This window comes from Anas platyrhynchos, chromosome 6 (genome assembly GCF_047663525.1).
Source record: "Anas platyrhynchos isolate ZD024472 breed Pekin duck chromosome 6, IASCAAS_PekinDuck_T2T, whole genome shotgun sequence".
Taxonomy (NCBI): domain Eukaryota; kingdom Metazoa; phylum Chordata; class Aves; order Anseriformes; family Anatidae; genus Anas; species Anas platyrhynchos.
In genome coordinates this window covers 20949224-20973109 of record NC_092592.1, presented here as the reverse complement: position 1 = coordinate 20973109, position 23886 = coordinate 20949224, and the positions used below count along the sequence as shown (strand labels likewise).

The 23886-nt window shown below is 49.8% G+C and overlaps 1 protein-coding gene and 1 long non-coding RNA gene across 16 annotated transcripts in view; one reads left to right on the top strand and one right to left on the bottom strand.

Moving 5' to 3' along the window:
• Positions 1-23886, bottom strand: part of LOC110353763 (uncharacterized) — a 315225-nt gene that overhangs the window by 166094 nt on the left and 125245 nt on the right. The window contains exon 4 of one of the 2 annotated variants that reach the window (XR_011810360.1): positions 4403-4581. The exons of the other annotated variant lie outside the window; for it this stretch is intronic. This is a non-coding gene — a long non-coding RNA (uncharacterized lncRNA). The remainder of the gene's footprint in view (positions 1-4402; positions 4582-23886) is intronic. 2 annotated transcript variants of the gene reach the window in all.
• The window catches only part of PAX2 (paired box 2), a 95649-nt gene that overhangs the window by 49786 nt on the left and 21977 nt on the right, over positions 1-23886 (top strand). For all 14 annotated transcript variants that reach the window (XM_072040191.1, XM_072040189.1, XM_072040190.1 and 11 more), the window contains 2 exons: positions 17426-17601; positions 19387-19513. In XM_072040191.1, the coding sequence (XP_071896292.1) occupies positions 17426-17601; positions 19387-19513 (303 nt within the window). The remainder of the gene's footprint in view (positions 1-17425; positions 17602-19386; positions 19514-23886) is intronic.

Sequence of the window (23886 nt, the reverse complement as noted above, 5' to 3'; positions counted from 1 at the left end):
GGCCACAAACATACTTCCTCCATAGACCCAAATTCTCATTTGGGATTCGTGTTCCAGGGAGGCTAGTGCTGTAACAATTCTCAGCATTATTAATCTTGGTCCCTGACAATATCTGTAGTATTTGACAGCATTACTGGCAATAATATCTGCAGTGCTGACAATGGCAGAGATAATATCCCCCAGTATTATCGGCATTAGCAGGGATCATATCTGCAGCCTGTTATTGGTGGGAGCAGACGTAATGTGTCCAGTATTATTAGTATCAGCAGTAATAAAACCCACAGGCTTGTTAGTATGATCAGTGCTAATATCGGCAGTAGGTTTGTGGGAGAGGAGGGGATGGAGTGATTGCTACTGTAAATGGCAATAATACTCAGGCTGTTTGCAGTAAAGGAATCCCCAGCGGAGATGGGGGAGCGAACCTTGGAAGGCAGAAGTTCCTCCTTTCCTCTCTTCACCTGTCACTTTGATGATCAGAGTGATTTACGCTGAAGCAAGTGAGGCAGGGCTGCGTCAGTGCAGGGGACAGTGGAGGGTCACCACCATTTCAGCAGGTCAGGTGGTGTTTTTCAAAGAGTATGGGTGTATCGATGCAGGCGATTCACCTGCTCCTCAGAACAGGGCTGCAGGCCATGGCACTGAGCTGCTCAGAGCAAGGAACTGCATGCAGCACAAGGAGCACTTGCACTGTCGGTCCTGTAGCTGCAGAACAGGCAGTGTCACTGCGGTGCTATGCTTCACCTCGGTGCTGCACACATCATTTCCTGACTCTTATTATCTCGGCATCTCTGCTGAGAAGCATTACTTTTGTTACAGGTGGCTTTCTCTTCTCTCAGTCCAAATGACAGGACTCTGACTGCAGGGCACGGTTTTGACAGCAATCAGCATGGGGATTTTCCTACCTGGCCATGATGTCTATGTTCCTACTGGGAAGGCAGAAATGCCTCCTCTGGGTGGAGTGTGAGGCAGGGAGAGCTGCAGCAGTCCCAGTCCAGAAAGGTGTTTTTGGAAAATTTTTAATTGAATTGTTCCAGTGAAAAGTAGTGCCGAGAGGAGAGGTGTATAATGTGTTCACAGCGGTCCCAGTTTTTAAGCAATATACAGCAGCTGAGTGTGTCAATGCAAGTATTATCCCATTTGTGTTGTTCAGAGCAGCAATGATTATATCGTTTAGGAGCAGTGGTTGTGACATTTCAGGTGCCTCCATGTCATTGTCAGTGCCACCGGTGTGTCTTTGCAGACAGTGTGACTGTGGTTATCATGTTGTGGGCTCGTGACACTAATGATGAGATTAGGTGTATCACTGCTTGCTACGCTGCCCCACTACACTTGAGGCCATTAGGCTCTTCAAAGAGGTGGCTGGGAAGGCGGTATGTCTGTGTCACCGCACGCAGCAATGTTGTTTCAGTGAAGTAGCTGCTGGTTGGTGGCTGTATTGTACTGTCATTGCAATTCATGCAGTTGTTCCTGCAGCTGATGTAATTTGCTGACTGACAACAGACTGTCATCCGGTCATGATAGCGAAGTCAATAGGGCTGTGTCACCGCAGCACTGCACTGAGCATCGTGTGTTCTCGTGAAGTACAATCCTGTTGTTCCACAACACACTGGGGTTGTTTCGGGACACACAGCATGCTTACATTGTCCTCTGCAATATGATTACGCGTTACTCGTGGTGTAGTTGTACTAGTGCAGAGAGGTCTAGCTCTTAACTAGCCTGTATGGAAAGGCATTTGCTTTCGTAAGCTACTTCTACATGTTTACAAGCCGCTCCACCTGACTGTATCGTGACATCTGGTGTACATTCATCTCAGGGTGCAATAGGTGTACTTCTGCTCTGCCAATACGGCTGCTGAAGACAACACAGTGTGTTTGGACCCCTGCAGGTGACACAACAGCATTACTGTGGTGCGGCTGCATTGTTTCAAGCTGTGATTTCCTGCCACCACAGCTGATGTGTTTGCATTATTCTATATGTTTGCTTTATTGCAGGTCAGCAGTAGTCTGAATGACACTGCAGACACGTGCAGTTACATTGCCTCAGGTGCCAGCCCCATGTTCCAACCACTAAACACAGCTGCGGGGTGTGCACCCTGCAGCTTATGGCTGTGCACATGGGCTGAGAGCAGTTTCTGGAGTGTTTCCCACTCTGATACATCTCCCTCCTACCATCCCTGGGACTGCACTGCTTCCCGCAGCACGGCCGAGTTCCCACTGGCCACCAGCTTGTGCTGACTGCACCTCTACACACAGCAGTGGTCACAGGGAACTTCCAGGTTCACTGAACCTACACACACAGGAGTAGGTAACACTCCCCTCCTTCCTAGATGAAGATGTAAATCGAAGAGGTAGTTTATTCTCAGCAGCCACCCACCTGAGCGCCTTTCGCTGGCGAGACCCCCGGGAGGACACGAGGCACAGGCACCTGCCACTCACCCTGTGCCTTGCTAAACAAACTGTGGGAGGACGGTCAGCAAAGGGAGAGGATGGGTGGAAAAGGAGAGCTGGGGGAGACAGGATTAAAGAGCTGACAATGCATAAGCAGCCCAGCACTGCCAGAAATACAGGCTGCTGCACCACGGATCTGGAGGTCTGTCCCTAACAGAGAGGGACAGCAGTCTGTCTGTCTGTCTGTCTGTGCATACACACAGGCACCCTGGGAGCTTGGGGAGTACATGGCTCAGGAGGGCTGCAGGTAAGGCAGAGTTAACAGCTTACATCACAGGCAGCAGTTTGGACAGACTGCTGTTTCTAAAGCTTACGCTGCTGCTCAGTTTGGCATGGTTTGGTACTATCTGAAGACTGGCTGGTCTGGCTTCAGCTGTATCTGCGTGCGTCTGCCTGTGTATTTGTGTATCTAGGAATGCACACCAATTTGGTTTTGTGTTCCTGTGGCAGGATTACTGGGTTAGGATCTCCTCTTATCTATGTCTGTGTACTGGGGTGAGTGGCAGGTTGGACCCGTGTTTTTGTGCATGCCCACAGAGACCTGGAAAATGTGTACGTTAAGCTGTGTACAATACTGCCTCGTAGGAGGATGCATACTGTGGATCATACGGATGTCTGGGCATGTATGGCTCAGAACCAGTGCTATGTATTCTGTGAACGCCAGGTACTTGTATCCACATTTTAAGATACACGTGAGTGCTGTATATTTGTATAGATATTCTGTGTGTATGTGTTGTTACAAACTTGGGGTGTCATTGTATCTCTGTGGTTGCTAGATATCCATATGGAACCTGTTAGTGCTGTGCACCCCTGCACATAGTTTGTACAGATGTGCATTTGCATTGGGGTCAGACATTTGTGTGTATGTTCTCTATACACATATCGGTTGTTCTTGCCTGTGTGAAGGTTGTTCATTTATGTAAATAGTTTGTATTTGTTTACATGATTTAAGTTTATATATGTGAATTTACGGAAGTTCCACTGAGTTCCAGGTTTTCACTTAGGTAGCATATGTACATTTTTGTAAGTTATTTGTTTATTCAGAAATTACACCTAATTGACATGCACCTGCATTAGTACTTCTTTGTGTCCCAGATTGCATTCTTGTGTTTTTAAATGCTATTGGCTACGTTTTATGAGTCTTTACTTATGCACAGAGCTTCTCTTTAAGTTTATTTGTGTGACTGCTGCGGATGTGTGCTTGTCTGACTGCTTATTTATGGGTACTTAGTTTGTGGTTGGATCTTCTCCTGTTTTTTTGACTCATTCTGGGAGGGGTTGTTGCAGCCAATGTGTCAGCAGGAGTCAGCAACAACTCCTCCCAGCGTCTCTGCCTGCTCCCGTGCCCACCTGCACAGAGGCTGCTCCCTAGCTGTGCTGGTCCTGTCTCTCTTGGGATCTTCTTGTTCGCTCTAGAGGAGCTGTACCCTGCATCTGCCTGCCTTCAGGGGGGCGACTGTCACATCTTCTCATGGACATAAGGACTGCAGGAGTCAGGGGGAGCACGGGGCCTGGATCCATGAGGATCTCAGGTTAATGACAAAATAAAATGCAAAAGGGATAGGAATAGCTGGCAATGGGCAGGCAAATTTAGAGGGTTGTTGGTGACATGGCAATGGGACACAGAACAGGTTTAACAGTGCATCAGGGTGCCATGGCAGTGGAAGATAGTGATGACACTGTTACGGGGTCAAGCGACATGGCAATGAGAGACAAGGGCAATTCTGCTATGGAATCAAGGTGACATGGCACTGAGGCACAGCAGGAATCAAGGTGACATGCCAGTGACAGGCTGACCTGCCAGAACAGTGAGGGCTGCGAAAGCTCCACCAAGAATCCATGTAATAAAGCAAAGGAGAACAGGAGGAGCAGAGTGGAGAAGCCCCGAGGAAACTCAGTGGACGCGTAGGGTGGCTGCAGAAGCCAGGTAGCCAGTGGTGCGGGACACGCTCTACCTGCACAAGATCAGTTGGATCCTGGTACCAAGGGCTGGGGCAGTCTGTTCGCAGTGGCTGTTGCATGGCAGTGATGGAGAGCAGGGATAAGGCAGTGATGACATCAGGTGATGGACGTATCCCGCGATGGCAGCCATGGACCATAGGGAGTGTGTGGGCAGGGGCACTATTCCCAGCTGCTGGAAAAACAAAGAACCTAACGGGCAGTAAAACAAAAACAAAGGAGACTTGGAAGCACCTGACAGCCCTAATTCATCACAGCCCAAGATTTTTTTTTCCCCCTCATGTTCCCATTATATTTGTTTGTAAAAGTGGAAATCAATTTTGAAGGTAATTTTCTGGAAAGAATGGAAGGGAGGTGGGAGGGCCGGATAAGGCAGAGATGGCAAGAGGAAAAAAAAATTTAGGCCAGGCACAGCCCAGGGGCAGCTCTTGGCAAGGTGAAAGAAAATTGCATATTCAATCTCCATCCATGAATCTCCCTTGCTGCTGCCCGCCTCCTGCTCGAAAACAATGAAGGCTTTCTCCCCTACGCTGCACAACGCCTGAGTATCAGCGCTCACTTTAACTTCAGGGTCATTAATTCACCTGATTATTGCAGGAGAGGAGAGGGTTGCAGAGGCATCCGTTCTAAAGAGCCCTCCCTTAGCTCATCCTTTGATTAGTTTGGGGTGGGGGGAGTTGAGATAATGCGTTGTCTTGGACTCCGTTTAAAATGGGAGGGATTGAAGAGGGGGTGGAAGAAGGTAGCGGTGGAACGGGAAAGATGTGGCCCGGGTTGTTGTGGAAGGGAGGGTCTGAAAGTGCTCCCCCTCGCATCCTCTGCCGTGGTGTTATTGCAAATTAAAAGTAGCATGTTCCACTCTGCAGCTATCTCTCGGGGAGGGGAGGGGCATGGGTATATGTCGGCATGGGGATGGGGGGGATCTTATCATTGCTTCTTCAGCAGCCCAGCGTAGTGTCACCCTGTGAGGTGACATTTGAATTTACAATTCCGCTGAGAAAAGCCATTAATTCACAAATTAACATTTCTCCCTCTCTCTCTCTAGCTCTCTCTCTCTTTCTCTCTCTCTCTCTCTATCTCACATGGATGTGCAAGCAATTGAAAAGACAAAGGAAATAGCCTTAAGGAAGAGACTTTACTGCTACTCTGTCTGTGCAGAGATTGCTACTACTGCTTCTAGATAGATAAACCAATTACCTGAGCTGCTCTGTTCATGGCAGCCTGCTATTACCTCCTTTTGTAGAGCTGACTCCATTGCCGGATTACACTGTGTGTATCTCATTAATGTAAAGCAGCACGATACCGGGCACTGTCCCTGACCCTTCTTGCCAGAGCCCATTGCTCTGCCTTGGAAGAGGGAACTGGGAGAGGAGTTGAGAGCAGAGGCAAAGGTAGGCGCGAAGTATTTCCTAACACACAGGGATCGGGCCGCACAGAGAAGCCCCTGTAATAGCTGAGCCTAGAGGACTCGGGACTGCCCTGCCTTTCCTCCAGCTGCACTCGTGCAAAAATGTGCGTGGTAGACAGTTGTGGAGGTGTGACCAAGAAAGCTACAGGTACATAAGTGCAAGCGTAGCCGACTGCACCCAGGAACTAAGTGCCTCACAGGCACACGGCAGACCTCAGAATAGGAAGGCAAAGTGAGCGCTGCAGTTTCTGAACAGAGAGGACAGATTTCTCTGTAGCACATCCCCACTGAAATCTACTCCGTGACGCCTGGGGAGATGGTCTTGGCAGAGACGACCATTGGGAACTACTCCCCCACAGCCTGGTCCTTCTCTGACCTCATCCCGCTCTCTTTCTCACACGCTTGCTTCTGCTGTGAACACTTCAGCAGCACACATGCACAGCGTGGGCACGGCTGCACGCTGATGCCCCCCCAGCATGCGCGTGATGTTCCTCCCAGCAGCCCCAGGCATGCCAACAGGGTGTGCACAGGCCGTCGGCTCCCCAGACACCTGCAGGTGCTCCCTGCTGGCAGCCACCCCTGCCCTTTGTCCGCCCGCTCACACAACGGGATGCATCCTAGCAGCATGGTTTGCTTCAAGGCTTGCTGGTCAGTCTTTGCCCTGAAGGATTCCACTTATATAAAACTGGACAGAAATCTTCACAACAGGTTTTTCACCCCATAAGGGTTTGACAGGCCCTGTTCATGCCACTCTGCTAACTTCTGTGAAAGGCAGAAAGTGGCGGGGGGCAGCTCTCCGGGTGAAAGGTAAATGGACCAGAACTGCTCTTTGGGGAGCCGGGTACCCCTGTGCTCAGCACACGGAGCATGTGCCTTTCCTTGGCATTGCTGTAGCTCCTTAAATCTTTCTAAAAACTCAGCCTCTTAGCGAGAGCATCTGCCTCTCCGACACTCCCCGCGCCCCTCACGGCGCGCAGCACATGGCTGGGAGCAGCATCCCGCGGCGGGCGCTGGAAGACGGATCACAATCAGCGGAGGCATCGGCAGCAGTGCCAGTAATTCAAACCATCCTGACCGTTCAGTGAACCCGAACCTGCTGACCTTGACAGCACGAGACAGCAGCGGCCTCAGGAATCCCAACCTTTGCAGAGGCGTCGGCGGAGGATGGCTCGTGCTCCCTCCCGGTCTCTCTCTCTTTTCTCTCCCCGATCTTATCCCAGCAGCCAAGGGGGCCCAAGTGGCAATCCCCAGTGCACCAATTAGCTCCTAATTTGGCTATCTCTGCACTCCCAAGTCTATATCGTTGTAGTATTAAGCATCACTTGTTCATAGGCAGAAATCGTTCCTAGAGAGGGGTGTCTTCTTGGGCTAAGGAAAACACTGAGCACCTTGTTCTTGGTCAGGGCCAGAGAGAAACCCCCCCTCCTCCTCCTCCCCAAGCAGGGACTGCTGCTGTTTCAAAGGAAAGCTGGAGCTCTTTGCTTCCCTAAGTGATAGCATCAGATCCTCCAACCTTGTTTCACTGGATCCCAGGGGGAAGCAACAAGATCTCACCGCATGATTAGCCCGTGAGAATCCTGGCTGCACAGAGGAGGGCAAGGACATGACAAGTGCAGGGGAGAGAGGTAGAAAAAGGTGTGATTGATTTTGCCACAAAAACTTGAATTAAAGAAAAATGCGTTTTGTGAAAGTGTTAAGAACCTTTCAGGGAATACTGGATGAGGAAATCCAGCTACCTCTGTGGCTGCCAAGCTACGCCTGACATGAATAGCGTTTTGTGTTGGGTGAGCCTGGAGACCTCGCACGTGGAGGCCAGCCCTGACAGCAGTAGATGGCCTGGCAGAAGCAGCTATGGATACCTCTCTCTCCAGACATGGGAGACATTCTTCTGTCTCCAGCCACAGTTCTTAAAGGCGATTTTCCCATGCATCAAGAGGTACTAAATGCATTTCATGCCTATTTAAGGCTCTTTAAAATGTCAGGGTTTTGTCGAGGGGCCTAAAAATGATGCCTAGGAGCCTATTTCTCCTTTGTTTTTTCTTCATCCATTCAGTCATCCTAAAAGCTACATTCCACCAAGCTCAAGGAACAAAGTCCTCTTCCCACACAAGCCAACAACCACAGGGAGGTGCACAGGAGCTCAGTGCCTGACCTGAAGCTCGGTTGTAGATATCGCAATTTCAATGTGGATGTAAGCTAGGATTTCTTTCTTTCACTGGCTCTGCCTCTGCTGCAAGCTCAGAGGTGTTATCCTGCTTTTAAGCTAGGGGCCTGCACTGGGACAGGCTTAGAAGGCATCTGACTAAACCTTATTGAGCTGGTTACTGCATATGAAACATCCATGAATTCTTGAGGGCCTTCAAGCCCTCTCCTACATGTGTTATAAAGGACAGGCACATTTCCCCAACTAGTTTCCCAAAGGAGCTGATGTTTTTCACTTTGGCTTTTGGCGTCTGGTGCATAATGAGGTAGGCCTTGGACATAAGAGTCGACTTTGCAAGCAGATCAGATACATCCTAGATTTGGGGATAACTTCACTAAACCCCAGTGAAATAAATATTAAATATACCGCTGGCTAAGTCTCAAAGATACTTATGGCTTTTCTCTGCACTGCCTCTGTTGTTTGTGAAACTGATTGACTGGGTGCTGCTGATGACTGGGTACCCTCTTGTTTGTAGCCCACCTCTTCCAGTTTGGAACATATCTGACATACTTCTTTTATAGGGTCATATCAATATAGGATCTTTCATATATCACTAAGGGACTTTATATGAGTTCATGCAAAGAGATTCCAAATTACTAAGGATTTACAGTTATTACATGAATGAGCATTCAGAAAAAGAGTTTGCATGGTGCCAGTCCAAGCTGACTGCAGCATATTGCAGGCCTGTAGCTCTTTCACTGCACGGCATTTTAAAATTACCCATCCTATGTAATACATTGTTTATTAACCTGCTTATTCCATGTATCTCATTTGCTACTGAAATGCGGCTGATTCTGGGGTAGACCATGGCAGATGTTGAACAATACAGAGCATCAACATTGAAATTTTGCTGTGCCATGTCCAAATGAAACCACAGGAGAATTAAGATATGCTGTGGGTAATCACTCAGGCTGGATTTTGTTCAGGACAGCCAGGTTAATGTCTGCACTCTTGCAAAAAATGCCATGGGAATTTTAATGACTCTGAGTGATTGGAGCCTTTGTTTTATGGCACGTCAAAAATGGCAGCTCTAAAAACACTCTGCTTGAGCACTGGTTTAGTGCTGACTCAGAAGAGCTTCCAATAACATGATTCACTAGCATCTGGCTCAGGGGCAGGCACGGCCTTCTCTGACTTGTCAGGTTAAGGTAAAAGAGTGTGTGAGGGGAAAATAAGGTGGAGGGAAAGGAAAGGAAAGGAGAGTCTAGAACATGGGAAACAAAAGGAGATGAGGGGTTCAGATGCATATTGGTGGGGGACCAAGCCAGCAGAACCAAGCAGGCTGAAGAGGAATTTGGGTTTTCTAGACTGTGCCTTAGAGGCATCTATGGCCTGATTCTGATCTGCTGAGCCCTAGTGCTGGTGTCCTCTCAGGTGCCAGTGTGCTCTGCTGGATTCTCAGGGATTTCCAAGAAACTGGGCGATGAGGCTGGCCGGGAACAGCCCAGCCCTGTGCTCCCTCCCTTGTCTCTAGCGGTTCTGATAGCAGTGTTGATTTGCATGTCAGGCAAAGCACTGCTTGGGAAAAAAAAAACTCTGAGTGTGGCGGTGTCAGCGCTCGCTGTTGTTCGACAGTGTAAAATTAAATTAATAAAGCCCCCAACACAGGAAAACATAACAGGAAATTAATGGCCTTTACTGTCGCTCTGATGCAGTCATTTGCAACCCTGCTTTCCGCACCAAAGACTTCATAAATGCAAGCAGTTTCTCTAAACAAGCATAGTTAGGGCTGCATGCGATGTAATTTTTTTGCATTGCTTCTGTCCTTTGGAGCTAACAAAAGGCACCCGTTTTTATGTGCTCACCAAAAGGGATCCTGCCAAGAAGCAGCTCCCCAACAAACAGGCTTAGGAAGGTGTGAGGAGGGAGCTGAGGCAGTCAGCGCGTGCCAGCGATGCTGCGAACCTCTCAGCCCTGGCAGAGGGAAGAGCAGAGCTCCCAGCACCCTGCCTCCCTGCTGCAGCAGCTCTCCCTAAGCCTCTGCACTACAGGCAATGTGGTGGACACCACAGCATCGTAAATCAGGATAACCCTTCTGATAACTTTCAGGATGTGTAAATCAGTATAACCACCGAGTGCAAGAGACTCAAAGATTTACACTAACTTGGGGATCCAGCCCACTGTGTGGTAGTGTTGCTTGCTACCCCGCCAACATAAACAAAGCAGATGTAGTGGCTCCTGGAGGCGGCTGCATTTCTGTCTGGCTACCAGTCAAGCCTAGCAGTGCTAGTGAGAGATATTGGTCCCACACTCTGTCCTTCATTACAATGGTATAAATCCCCAGTGACTCCTCAGAGGTGAGGGAATCGTTGCAGATTTACAACAGCCTGAGAGCAGTGTGTCCCCTCACCTCCAGCACACCCAAAGGTCACAAAGCTGTCGCGATGGCCTGCACAGAAACCACCAGCTTTGGCTACCTGGGCTAACACACTTCATCTGCACACCCTCACACACTGTCGTGTGTGTCGTACCCACATCTGAAGCAGCCATTTGTTAACACCTGGAAACGCCTTTACTGAAGTTCTCAGTGCAGCTGGGTGGCCTGCATGTACTAGGTTTGCGGAGACCTGGTTTTCCAGAGCCAAATTTGCAATCATACACTTAGCTGCTGTAGTAAATCCATACGATTTTCATACGCATACACACACTCACTTCCTTAAATGCACATTTGCATGCTCCCGTGATAATCCAAGACAGATCTGAGTACACACTTCATTACACATTTGCACACACAATTCATTTCATTTACATTCTCATTGAGCATTGCCATTTTGTTCATGTAGGCCCTGCCTTAACACCGCACTGCCCAGCTCTGCTCCTGATGCACCCCATCATGCACAGCCCACATGCTAGAAGCGCCCAGCTGGCAGGCCCTGGCACACACCTTGCTCCTCCCTCGCTAGGCACGCTCACTTCCGTGCACACGCAGCCTTCCTTGCTCACCTGAGCTACACCCTCATTTCAAAACATAAAATCCCTTTGTTTCTGAGCCTCTCTTCTCTGAGCCTGAGCATGCAAGTAACAAATGCGCACAGCTTATGTGTAGCTTACACACCTAAATTACACAGAGACGCACAGACCAGCACAGATCATCAATTTGCATACTCAGATTCAGGCTTGCGGATTGCTTTGAGGTAAATGGACACAGGAATCTGGACACATGCGGAGCTGACCCACTGCCCTGAGGTGACATTCCTCCAGCACGCCTCCCACCGTCCCTGTTTCTGCAGGATACTGGCCATAACCCAAACTCTTATCTTCTCTCACTGTCACAGTGTAGATCTCCAAAAATCTTCCTTTTCTGTACATTGCTGGATCCTGCCAGCCCCTTCCATGCTCTCTTGTCTCTGTCTGGCACTCACTTGGGATCTTTTCCACCTGAATTTGAGGTTCACCTTCCTCCCCACCAGTTCAGCTATGGGAAATGAAGCCATAAGTGACAACTCTTGCAGCATTACAAAGTGCTGAGATGCCAAACTGACCAGTATCGACAAGGTGCCTTCTTTCATCTTGCCCAAAAGACTGCAGAAATTCTTCTGGAAGGAAATGTGGACTGAATTTTAGAGTCTTCTTATTACAAACCTTACCAAGCAGGGTATGAAAGTTATCTAGGTGAAACAATGAGCAGAGCGGGGCTGCCACTCCCTTGTCTCTACTGTGGGGAGCAGAGTACTGGTTTAATAGTCCCTAAGGATGAAAACAGAGCTTCTAGATACTTAGCAGCAAGACTGGGCCAGCTCGCATAGCCCAGTCACCAGGCCCAGACAGTGAAATTTTCCATGTGGAAATGTGTGACCTGCTCCCCCAGACCAGGGCTTTGTCCCTGATCTCCCCTAGGGCAGGGCCCAGCTCAGCCGGGGGTGCCAGCAGGAGCCCGACACCAGGGTTTGGAGCCCGGGCGCGAGGTGGCGGGGCTCCTGCCGGCCCCGCGCGGGGCTGGCTGCCGTGAATGACAAGCGCTGGCTATTGATCGCGTTCTGAACTCGGCCCAGCCGATAGAAGGTAATTAATGACTCCATTTGCCTCAGTACCGAGGAGAACAATTGAGTTTGAAACTGCAACAACTGGCAGTGCTGTGAAGGGCCCCCGGGGGATGGCCAGGAAAGATGCCTGACAGGCCCGGGCTGCGCTGGGACACGAGCACATCAGAGGGGAAAAAAGCAAAGGGAAACGGGATAAAGGGACAGAGCAGTCTTAACACAAAGGATGGCTGGGGAAGGGGCAGTGCTGGTGGAGATGCGGTGGCTACCAAAGGGTTGCTCCATGCTAAGCACCGCAGAGGGGACGGTGACAAAGCCAGCCTGCAGGAGAGGACAGGGTCACCTCGCTGGAGCGGAGGGATGGCGTTTCAGCAGCCGACTCAGCACTGCCACGTTAGACAGATGCATTTCCCTCGAAGGCGTGGGCAACCAGAGGGGTTCTGCTGCGTCACCTGGCCGGTGGCTCTCATACCAGTCCCATCGCTTCTGCTACGGCTGCTATTTACCCCAGCTGAGTCTGGGGCTGCACAGAGCACCAGGCAGGCATGTCTCTAGACACTAACAGCCCCTGCCCCCAAAAGAGGACAGTATCACCGTGCTCAAGGGTCTGCTGTACAGGTTGTCATGACCTTCTGCAGCGTTTCTGTTCCACAGAGGTGTTCCTGCGCCAGCAATACTAAGAGCACTTCTTAATCTCTTGTGGGGATGGCCCTGACCCACCCTGAGCAAGGCTGCTCTCCGCGTCACTCGGAGCTGGGGAAGCGCCTGTACTGCATGGCTTTGTGCTCCTTGTCCATGCTGGTGGCTTTGTGGCTTCCAGGCCTGGGAATGTCGCTTTGTTTGGGAGCTACTTAATGGGCATAGTCCTCATGTCAGATGTAGTTAAGGTTGTTCCTGTGTCCTCTGGCAGAGTGTTTCCTTGTTATCTGTCAGGATACCTCTGTGACACCTGTGGAGCATTTCTGTGTCTTGTGCCGAAGGTTTATGCTGAGTGTTGGCTCTGTACCTTCCCTTGGCAGCCCCTCGGGAGGAGAGATGTTTCCTGTCACACGTGCAAGGCCAGCGCTGATCACGCTGACAGCAGCCGTGTGCTCTTGTGAGGAACACAGTGACCGGGGCCATGGTTCACCTCTCAGGCTGTTTGTTCGGATCCTCCTGATTTAACAGAGAGTTGCCCTGTGTCACACTACTGCTGAGGTTCCCGGGCCAGTGGGAAGGGAACTGGGAAAAGTGATGTGCAGTTCCCTGTTCCCAGGCTCATCCTGCAGCTTCACCACAACACCCCTCCGGAGAGCTTTCTTCTTTGCAAATCCTCATCCCGTAAGCTTTTACTCCTAACAGTGTTCTTCATCAGCTGAAGCTGCTGCTGACCACCACAGTGCCATTCCTCATGGCATTTACTAGTCTTTTCCAACACGTTTCCCACATGAGTCCTCCCTCTACTTGTGCCCACCAGCCTTTGCCAGAGCTCACCTCTTCCCCCAAGCCCTCCCTGTTCCATACTGCCACCTTTGCCCACACCCTCACAACCCTCAGCTCCCTCAGGTTGTGTATTACAGTATCTGAGGCTTCTTCTCTGAAGCTCCAGCTCACAGGGTCATGTGCTTAGACGGGAATAGCAGCTTTGATCTAAAAACAGAGATAAGTTTCTGCCCTGGCAGCTTCAGGTGAAAAATGAAAACACAACCTCTATAGGTTTTGACACCGGAAAACAAATACAGGGGATTTACAATCCTTTGGTTTTGAAGAAAATATAATGATCCGTGACTGTGAAAGTCTCAGTGTTAGCAACACAAGACCTATAAATCTGCCTTGCAGGATTATCTTGGTGAAACTTTCTCTGCTTTCTAACTAGAATCCTATATGCACAGCTGATATTATGGCTCTGTGATGTTTGGGATTTGTGTGCCATACCACTATTAAGACCAACAATTCTGCAAGCTGTTTAGACACGGTCCTCCTCTAGGTAGCCTACAGTCCTCTGTCAAAAGTTTCTTCCCTTTTGTAGATTTTAAAGCTGGAGGGCACAGCTGGTCTGCCTGGGCCACAACAGAGCACCCCCCATCTCCAAAGCTCCTCTCTAAAGCACTGCCTTTCTCCTTACAACTTTTTCACTCTCCTTATCTACTCTCTTGCTTTGATCATTCTGCTTCCTTATCTAACCCCATGCCTTCCCTTTCTCCTCCCTTCATCCTTTTCCTTCATTTCCCACTGACTACACAGGCGCTTTCTTATCAGCTGGTCCTCGGTGTGCCAAATGCACATACGTGCACGCACACACACACACGCACGCCGACACAAATAAATAAATAAATAAAAAGGTCAGTGAGCAGAGCAGCAATAACCCCTAAAACAGTACTATCAGAGGGACATGATTGATCAATTGAATTCCATAGCGGCTGAAAAATGTGGGATTAAGTAGTGTATTATACGCACAATGAGTTGAGGCATGATGTTCATTTCAAGTTCATTTCGCCAGCCCTCTGCCACCAGATCAGGCAATCAATAGGGGCAGCAGATATCATATATCACCTCTCTCCGTGCTAGGGAGAGAGCACCATAATCTCTCGCAAATTTAGAGTGACAGATTTGTCAAGATCTGAAGGGCCCCTGAATAAATGAAGGAAAAGAGACTCCTACAGCGACTTGGGGAAGCTGTGGTTTCAGCTTCTTCACACAAAGGCATGGCCCATGCACACACGGGGACACGTGTGCACAGGGTTCAGCCGCCAGGCAGAGGCTGCGAATACCAGCGCATGCATGCACAAAGCCAGGCAAGCACAGGGCAACCCACTGGGGGTAAAACCTGGTTTAGTGGCCATCAGTGCAACTTTTACTGCTTATGTGAACACTCGCCTGCTCACACCAAACCACATGCATATTGTAGGGCTACCATCCTGGAAAACCAAACGAACCTAAAACAGACACTGCAGACAAATGGCTGCTCAGGTATGTATGGCGATGCAGAATCTCAAGCGTACCAGAATCACAATCTTCTGCAAAAATACCCACGTGTATTAACATAATGGTGTGCACAGCCATGCACACTGACACGTGGAAAAATCCTCAAAGGCAAACAGCTTCACAAGCTGCAGAGCGGTTGAGGCAAGCATTGATACAGAGACACCCATTTTCTTTTCTGGTCCTGGATCCAGGAGTTGTGTGCCAGCCTTCTTCAGAGAGCAGTGCCCACCGGAGTCAGGAGCCCGAGCCTGCAGATATCTCACCCTGCCGACAGCTGCCCCTGCAGTGACAGCCCGGGCTGAGTAACAGCCCGCTAACACTGCACTAACAGTGTGCAACCCAGCAAGCCAAGTCCTTGCTTTGTTTTCTCTTGGTCAACTATGTCATGAACTCCAGCTTTCGGGAAGTTAAGAATTTTCCCTTGTGCAAATAAGCCTGAAGAGAGGAGAAAATGCCAGGGATCAGAGCCAGTAAACAGCTCTGCTCTGCCTATGGGTGGAAAAGAAAGAGAAAGAGAGAAGGGGCTGCTCGAGGGAAGGCTGCTGGCTGGGACAAATCAATATGTAATATTTTCTATGGTCTTGTGAGTGGTACTGTACTACGTTACTGTATATAATGTACTATTGATTATATCATATCGTATAATCACCTATAAACGGATATATCTCATAGCCAGAAGGCAGCAGGCTCAGTTATTACTCAGGGCCACCAGTTGGGCATTAACTGTGCCAGGACAATACCCATCTTGGCACCGGCCAGGAGCTAAAAGATGAAGCAGCAGAGTGGCATGGCTCTGGCCATTGCACAGAGAATGCCACTCCAGGCTGATGGGAGCATCACCTGGCCATGAGCACACCCTCAGTCACACAGAGGAGGGAAACGGTCTGTACAGATCTCTCGACCACCTCCTTGTCAGACAGCAGGTTTTGGAAATTCTCAGTCTGGAAGCCACTGAGAGAGGCTGACGCATGAGGAACAATAGTGAAAATGCAGGGAGGTAATTGTGGTGTAAGAGGGAGAACCTGATCTTAGGTCAGAGAGGGTTATCAGACATGCAGCTTGTGTCTGATGGAACGGTGGGCAGAGATTCAGCATGGAGGGTATGCAGATATATCAGCATGGATGAGACAGAGGATTATAACCAGTCTCACCAAAGTTAGACTGAGGCGTGACAGCAGAAAGATACTCAGCACAGTTGGAGAAGATTATAATGAGCAGACTTGCCTGAGATGAGATGAGGGATTATGACAAAGGAAGATTCACTTCAGCTGGGACAGGAGATTCTAACAGACAGACTCACCTTGGATGTGACAGATGCTAATAGCAGGAGACTCTCTCACTTCAGATAAAAAGGGGTTATAACAGAGATAAATGCACCTCATTTGAGTTGGGGGATAAGAGGGAAAAAAAACAGATGGGTGATAAGATGGTTTATCACAGGGAGAGATTCTCTTTGGATGGGGCAGGACGTTTATAATGGACTCACCTCAGAGGGGATGAGTGGGCTCTAAGAGACACGGGATGGCACAGCAGAGACCGGGATACCTACAACGTGACGGGACACACTGCAGTGAGATTGGATTGTTTCAGAGGGCTGTTGCAGGGACTGAGATGCGCTTCTGATGATGCCTCTACCAGAAAAAGGCTTTTTTCCTGATAAGAACAAAGGATTACAAGGAACACTGACTCTCACAGAGCAGGCCTACGTTTGCAATACAGTAATTCATTTTGGGTAGGAAGGGGGGCAGTCACAGACAGAGATTCACCTCTTTTAGGAGAGAATTTTATAACACAGATATAGGCTGTGTTAAATTATGAGCTAATATGTAGCAGAGTGGGACAGAGGTCGTAACAGAAACCAACGTATGTTGGATGGGACAGAGCACTCCGAGAAAGAGGCTTGTCTCTGGTGAAACATGGAGTCAGAAGCAGGATCACTCACATTATCCAAGGGATGAAAGACTCATCTGGGCTATGAGAGGACATGATCAGATGAGAAGGAAATTACACTGGAGACATAACTTCTACTGGGACTGGTGGCTACAACAGACTAACTCCCTTCCAGGCTGTAACAGAGGGCTTTCTCCATTGCAGGCTTCCCCAGCCCCGTGCAGTGCAAGCCCACCCTCAGCAACCCAGTTTTCCTGTGAGCTGCCTCCCTAGCAGCCTCCGAGCGATGCTAATCGCTGCGCTTTGCTCCCATTTTCTGCTCAGCGATGGAGATTTGGCGATTTTTAACACTGAAAATCAGTGGAACTGCCACTCATCTCTGAGCTGCATGCCATTCTCCACAGCCTGGCTCGCAGTGGGAGCCCCCGGCAGGCCAGAGCGGAGGGCAGGGGCCTCCCCGCGGCCCTTGTCTGCCCCCCAGCCCCGGGAGCAGAGGAGCCCTCTCCCTGTGCTCTGCTCTCGCCCCGAGGCAGGGTGGTGCTAACTCCCTGTTTTCTCTGTGTGTGCCCTGCAGATGTGTCCGAGGGCTCAGTTCCCAACGGAGACTCCCAGAGCAGCGTGGACAGTTTGCGGAAGCACCTTCGTGGCGACACTTTCACCCAGCAGCAGCTGGAAGCTTTAGATCGAGTTTTTGAGCGTCCTTCTTACCCTGACGTCTTTCAAACATCAGAGCACATCAAATCTGAGCAGGTGAGGGCCCGGCCTGGCAATGCGGACCCGCAGGCGCCCGTAGGGTGATGGCAGGGAGCTTCCCTCACTGAAGCCGCTCTCCCTCTCCTCACCCCTCATTCTCTTGCTGACCCACTGCTGCACATACATCGCCTTCACGTTTCACAGCACTTTCTAGTTGTACACGTATCGCTGCACCGATGTACACCTGTACACAAGCTATCTCCCCTCACGGACGTGCCACGCACACCACGCTATCCCTGCATCACCACGGCCACTTCCCCCTGCAGAGGTACCCGCAGCACACGTGCCCACAGACACCACCACGGCACATCGCGGCACTCTCAGGGCACACCAGCGACTCGCAGAGTTTCACGGGCCTGAAGCATTTTCCCTCACGGCCCAAAGCTGAGACTTGACTCCTGTCTCCTACCCAGTTTTCTGCACTTCTGCAGTGCTGCCCCCCTCTCCCTTACTCCCCCGCTCCCCCAGCCTTTTATCCCAAAAGCTGTTTGTCTTAATAAAATGAAAATCAAAAGTCTTTTTAAACCGCCCCAAGCCATAAACCAACAAAGGAAGAGAAGGAGAGGCTGGCTGTGGACTCCCTTCATCCCAGAGTCCCTGGGTTTATTACAATGAATAACCTTTATTTACTTTCATTAGACTATTAAGCACCAGCACAGTCATTTTTCCCCCTGAAACTCTGAGCAGGGCCCATAAAGCAAATCCGAAGCCTAATTGAGTTCATTTTAATTTCTCTCCGATCACAGCGAATTACTCTGGTGATAAATCAGGGGGCAGGCTCACCCCCAGTAGAAGGCCTAATTTGCAGCTAATTACAAAACTGATTTCTACAGGAAGATCAATACGAGAAGGAATTGGAAATGACGAGGCAGTCCTAGGCAGGCAGGGACGGGGCGGGGAGGGGGCAGCGTGTGGGGAGCCCGCTGCAGGAGGGGGAGATGTGGGGAGGGGGCTGGGGAAGCGCATGGAAAAAAACGCAGCAGAAAGAGCAGAAAATCAGTTTTAATTTAACGTAATATTAATCAGAGCAACTTTTCCTGCTGTTCTGTAGCCTTCCCGGTCTCTCCAGCTCCCGTGTCTGGTCCAGAGGCTGCCACAATAAAAAGGCAATTACCAGAGCCTTTCGGACAGGACACCCTTTCAGATTCAATGGCTCTCCCCCTCCCACCCTTCTGTTAGCCATGTGGCTCCCCCCTCCCCAATTTCATACCCCAGTGCACAGAGTGACAGAGGCAGGGGATGAGGCTTCTTTGTTTGTTTTTAAAGAGCTAGGACGGGTAGCAGCAGAGGGGAGGGAGACGACCCAGCACAGAGCTGGGTTGCAAGGGGCCGACAGCGGCTGCCTCCCGCAGCCCAGGCACCCCTGTCGCCGCCGTGCTCTGCCCCAAGCGTCCCCGCCACCAGGGCAAACACCCCCCAGCTCCGCTCAGCCAAGAGCAGGGGACACAGACTTCCCCTTTCTCCCCGCCTGAGCTTGTACAGGCAGACAGCCCCTCTCCTCACAGCACCGAATGGAGGCTCAGCCACGCCACGGGTACGGGGCCAGATCCATGCTTGGCCTGACCCCTCTTCCCCTTCCCAGCCAGGCGCAGGAGGGTGCAATAGCTCATCCCAGGTCCCCCCCGCAGCCCTCTTGTCACTTCATCTTCTCCATTTCCTCCTCCTCCTCCTCTTCCATCTGTGCAGGGGTTTGCCTCTCTCCTCTTCCTCCCCCCCATCTGTACACTGCTCCCTTTCTCTCAGCGCATCAATAGCGAGCTGTCTTTCTCCTCTCTTCCCCAGGGTAATGAGTACTCCCTCCCAGCTCTGACCCCTGGTCTCGATGAAGTCAAATCAAGTCTATCCACCTCTGCTAACCCAGACCTGGGGACAAATGTGTCAGGACCCCAGACGTACCCTGTGGTGACCGGTAAGCTGCCTGACCGAACAGCAGAACCAAGCTTTTTATTTATTTCCCTCATCACCATTAGCTTCTGCTTTTTCTGCTAACGCAAGATACCCCTCTGTGGCGAGCATGGAAAGAGACAGAAAGGCCGGGGAGGAAGGAAGGGGCCAGGAGAGGCTGGCAGGGCAGCGAGGTGACGTTTCGGGTGCACCTAGAGGTGCCCAGGTGTGGCTCGAGGACAGGTAACCCTGGCTGCGGCTGAGGAGCTCGTGTGCCCTGGGCCCTAGGGATGGGTGCTGGGAGGCCAAGTGTGTCCGAATGCACACGGTGGCTCCTTCCTTTGTGTCTGGCAATGAGAGGTTCATGGCTCTTCCATGATCCACGCTTGGTTTTCTTGGGGAAATACTGATTTATGTTTTACTTGGCCCTGGCACTGGGAAGGGGCATTTGCAAGCTAAGCATAGGGCTGCTGAGCTGACTGCGAAGCTCCCTCTTCGCAAGCCCAGGAGTTGCCCTCAGCAGCTGGCAAATGAAGTTTGTTCAGAGCCTCCCTCCCTCCCCTACCTGTGGGCACATTACACCGGGGTGTGACTGGGAAGCTGGAGGAGGAAATGAACGAGAGCAAGTGCAGTAGGGAGGAACCGGGATGCACAGCAGCAGGAGGCAGTTTCAGCAGCCACTGCTCCACAGAAGCTTCCTCTTTGCTGGCTGCACCAGCAGGCCTGGGGGGCTGTCCCTGGGGCTGCAGGGCACGCCAGCCTGCTGCTAGTGGTAGGTGGCCTGTCCTGGCCCCACTGGAGCCGTAAGGAGACAGACATCGTGCTGTCACAGCCCCTTCTTGCAGGGCTTCAGCCACCACTGCTTCCTCTCACGCACCTACCTACCTCCTGCCAGGCCACTAAAGCAGGGGCAAGGCCCAGGAGCTTGGCCCCTCTCTGGTACTTTCCCCTTGCACTGCAATGGCTGTGACCCCTTCAGAAATCCCACGGCAGAGCCAAGCAGTAAGTCATGGCAGAGGTACGATCCTGGTAGCAAGAGGAGCTGTAGCCTCTTGGCCAAAAAGCAGGCTTCTGGGGCACAGAAACAAGAGCAGCAGAGTTTGTGGCTTAATGCTGTCCTGCAGAACCCACGGGTACAGCCCCTGAGGCCACAGCCACTGGTCCAAGGGATATTGCTGCATGCACCATCCAGCTGCCAGGAAGTTTGAGGCCAGGGGGATCAGTAGCTGTTACCCTAAATACAAAGGGAATCCAGTGTGAGGTCTGTGAAATGGAGCACCATGGGGAGGTGAACTACATATTTAGGGAGTGCCTAGAAAGTGTGATGCCCCCAGATTTTTCAGGGCTTTTACTGCTACCAGGCTTGACCCAAGATCCTTGCAGCCATACAGTTTCTTAGCCAACCAGAAAAATGGCTCAGCTGTGGCAAAACTGTTCCACTTTTCTTTGTATTCGTATGTGCAAGACAAAACTCAGCTGATAGTCATCTGTCTACCATTTAGCAGATCTACAGCTCTTACAGGAAATACTCTCCTCCCCAAGGGGGGCACAGCCAGCAGGAGAGCAGTACTGTCCTCCCTTCATGGAAGGCAGACCCCCATAGTGTGATCTAAAGGTGAGGTGCCTAAAATCACAGAGTTTGATATTCAAGGAGCCCATTAAAATAATTCTTTTCAGTCCTTCTGCCTAAGGGAAGCTGGTGCATTCCAGCCTATTACCACGACAGCTGAATTCCTGAAGGCTGAGGACACTGCATGAGCTTTGAGCTTTGTACATGGCTCTCGCAAGGGGACAGGAGGATAGAGATTTGGCCTTACAGAAGAGGCTGTGGGCTGAAGCAGAAAATCTTCTCTTTGTCCCCCCACCCCGCACCATCCGCACCCTGCTCCCTGCAACACTCCCAGCTCGGCTTGAGAACATCCCCATCTGATCCATCTGGATCCAAGAGTGAGAAAAGTTCATTTCAGACCCAGCTTGACATTCCCAGGTGGCAACTTAGCACTAACATCTCAATCTGTATGCAACATTTCAATCAGCGCAGAGTAACAAAAGCAGAACTATTAGCGCTGGGAGATGTTCAATGGTGGTAATGATGGGGAAACTCAGAAACTGGAAATGAGAAGGGAAAAAAAACCCTTAACACCCTGAAAGGCGGTGGGGAAAGAAGGGCAGAGAATTTTTCCTCTACACTTAGGCCAGGATCCAATGTTTGGATTAATGGTGCCATTACCCAAGAAAGGACTTCAGATAATGCTCATTCTTAAAATGTTTTTGTTGGCAATTAAGTGGTTGCAGTTATTGATCTCCATTGATCTGATATCCCTGATTTGCATAATCTATTAAAGATGAATGATTCATGATGTGTTTGCTGTGGGGCTGGGCAGTGCTCTCAGGAAGGACCAGAAAGGTGAGGAACTCAAGGCTGCCTCCTGATCTAGCCCTGGCTAGGAGTTAAGAGAGAGGCTGGGACCTCAGCTCCCTCTCCCAGAAAGGGATATTGGAGGAATAGTGAGTATGGAACTGCTGGCTACCTGTTCTGCTGCTATAGTGTCACTTCTGAAATGCCGCTTTCCTCTTGTCCCAGGGCAGTCCATGAAGCCAGCTGATATTTGAAACAAGTCCACCCATGGAGGGTACGAGTTCTGTGTGCAGTTATTTTAGGATATGAGATTTAGCTTCAGTCTACAAGAATGTTTCCCCAACTCAGTCTTTCCAGGCAGGAAAGGTATCAATAGTCCTTTCCAAACCAAAGCTGTCTGACAGTGGATTCTTGCCCTTTCAGAAGACCTTAGAGAAAGTCCTCCTTTCTCTGGCTCATGACTAGCTTTCCTCAGCAAGTTCCCTCAGCTCCCACAGGTCTGAGAATACACCCCTCCAAAAACCATCAAAACCTCAATAGAAAGTACCTAACTGAAATACTATGTACAGATGATGCTAAAGTCCCCTTATCTGTTTGTGAGCTTCATAAAACTGAAGAGCTAGAAATGCTGCAAAACAGGCGGCCACCTCCCCAACGTGCAAGAAAGCCTTCCCCAAAGTCCAAGCCATCAAGTTCTATTCAAAGGCTGGGAAACATGCTCCCACTGTCCTTTGTATAGGAGAGTCAATGCATATATACACAGCTTTCTTGTGAAGTACCAGAGAGAAAGCTCTTAAAAACTGCCTGAGAACACAGCCTCATCTCTTCTTCCACACACGGGTCAATGGACCAGCTCCATCTTGCCTCAATGTTGTATATCTGAGGGACTGGCATAGATCCCTGACAGTGTCTTGGGCAGTGTCTTTGGGTTCCCATCAGGACTCCTAGAAGCAAAGAGCCAAACTTCAACATATATGTACCAAGATAAGACAAGCACATGCAGTTGAACACCAAGACAAGACGTCTTTTGATAAGAGATGTTCTACTTCAATTGTATTTATTGAAGGCAAACAGATTGGGCAGATTAGTATAAACTTGTACAGGGCTAGGCAAACACAGAAAACCTTAATAGTTTTCTTTTTTTTTTCAGTAGTTTCCACAGGTCTTTGATTTTTGGAAAGTACTCAGCATCTCACACTACAGGGGTGAGCAGAGGAGAATCTCGCGTTTTTGGCAGCAGTGACAGGAGTACTTTAAATCACAAGATGTTTACTGAGGCCTCGAATCCTTTGAGAATAAAAGGTTAAGATCCCTCTTTAAACACCATCGGAAGTCACATCTTATAGAATACACATGCCTGAAGGGAGGTGTCTTCAAACCAGATTGTGAGTGCAGGGGAATTAGATGAATAGTTTGGGAGTGGAGTCCTTTCCAACTCAGTCAGCTAGCCCAGAGGCTATCCAACAGAAAGGCAGCACTATGGGAAATCAAACACAATGGACTTCTGATGGATGGCTTGCAAACTTGCATATTAACATACCACTAAAGGGGAGGATTTACCTACTAGATAGATTGTAAGATTACAGGAAAGGTAAAGAACAACTTCCCTTAATTGAATCCTGTCAGTTTTAACTAAATAGACTTCACTTACCAGTCTACTACAACCAGTGAGATCCACAAACAGAAGGCAAAAGAGAAGCCAAAGGAAGAAAAAAAAAAAAAAAAAAAAAAAAAAAAAAAAAAAAGCCATCACTCACCAAGCAAGCTACCAGGTTCTGTACAGAAAATGGTTCCTTCTCTTTGGGAAATATTTTTTTCCCAAAAGGAACAAGTACCATCCAAGGTGAAAAATTCTGACAGCCACTCATGATATGTCAAACAGAGGCACCAAAAAAGCACAGATCCCATAGATCTCCCTTTTCTTCAGACCTCTACCTCTGGCATGGGGTCAGATTTTTTTTCCCCATTTTAATTCCATTTTTACAACTCAGTTAATATTTTCAACATAAATGTACACAAAAATAATTACTGAAACTAAG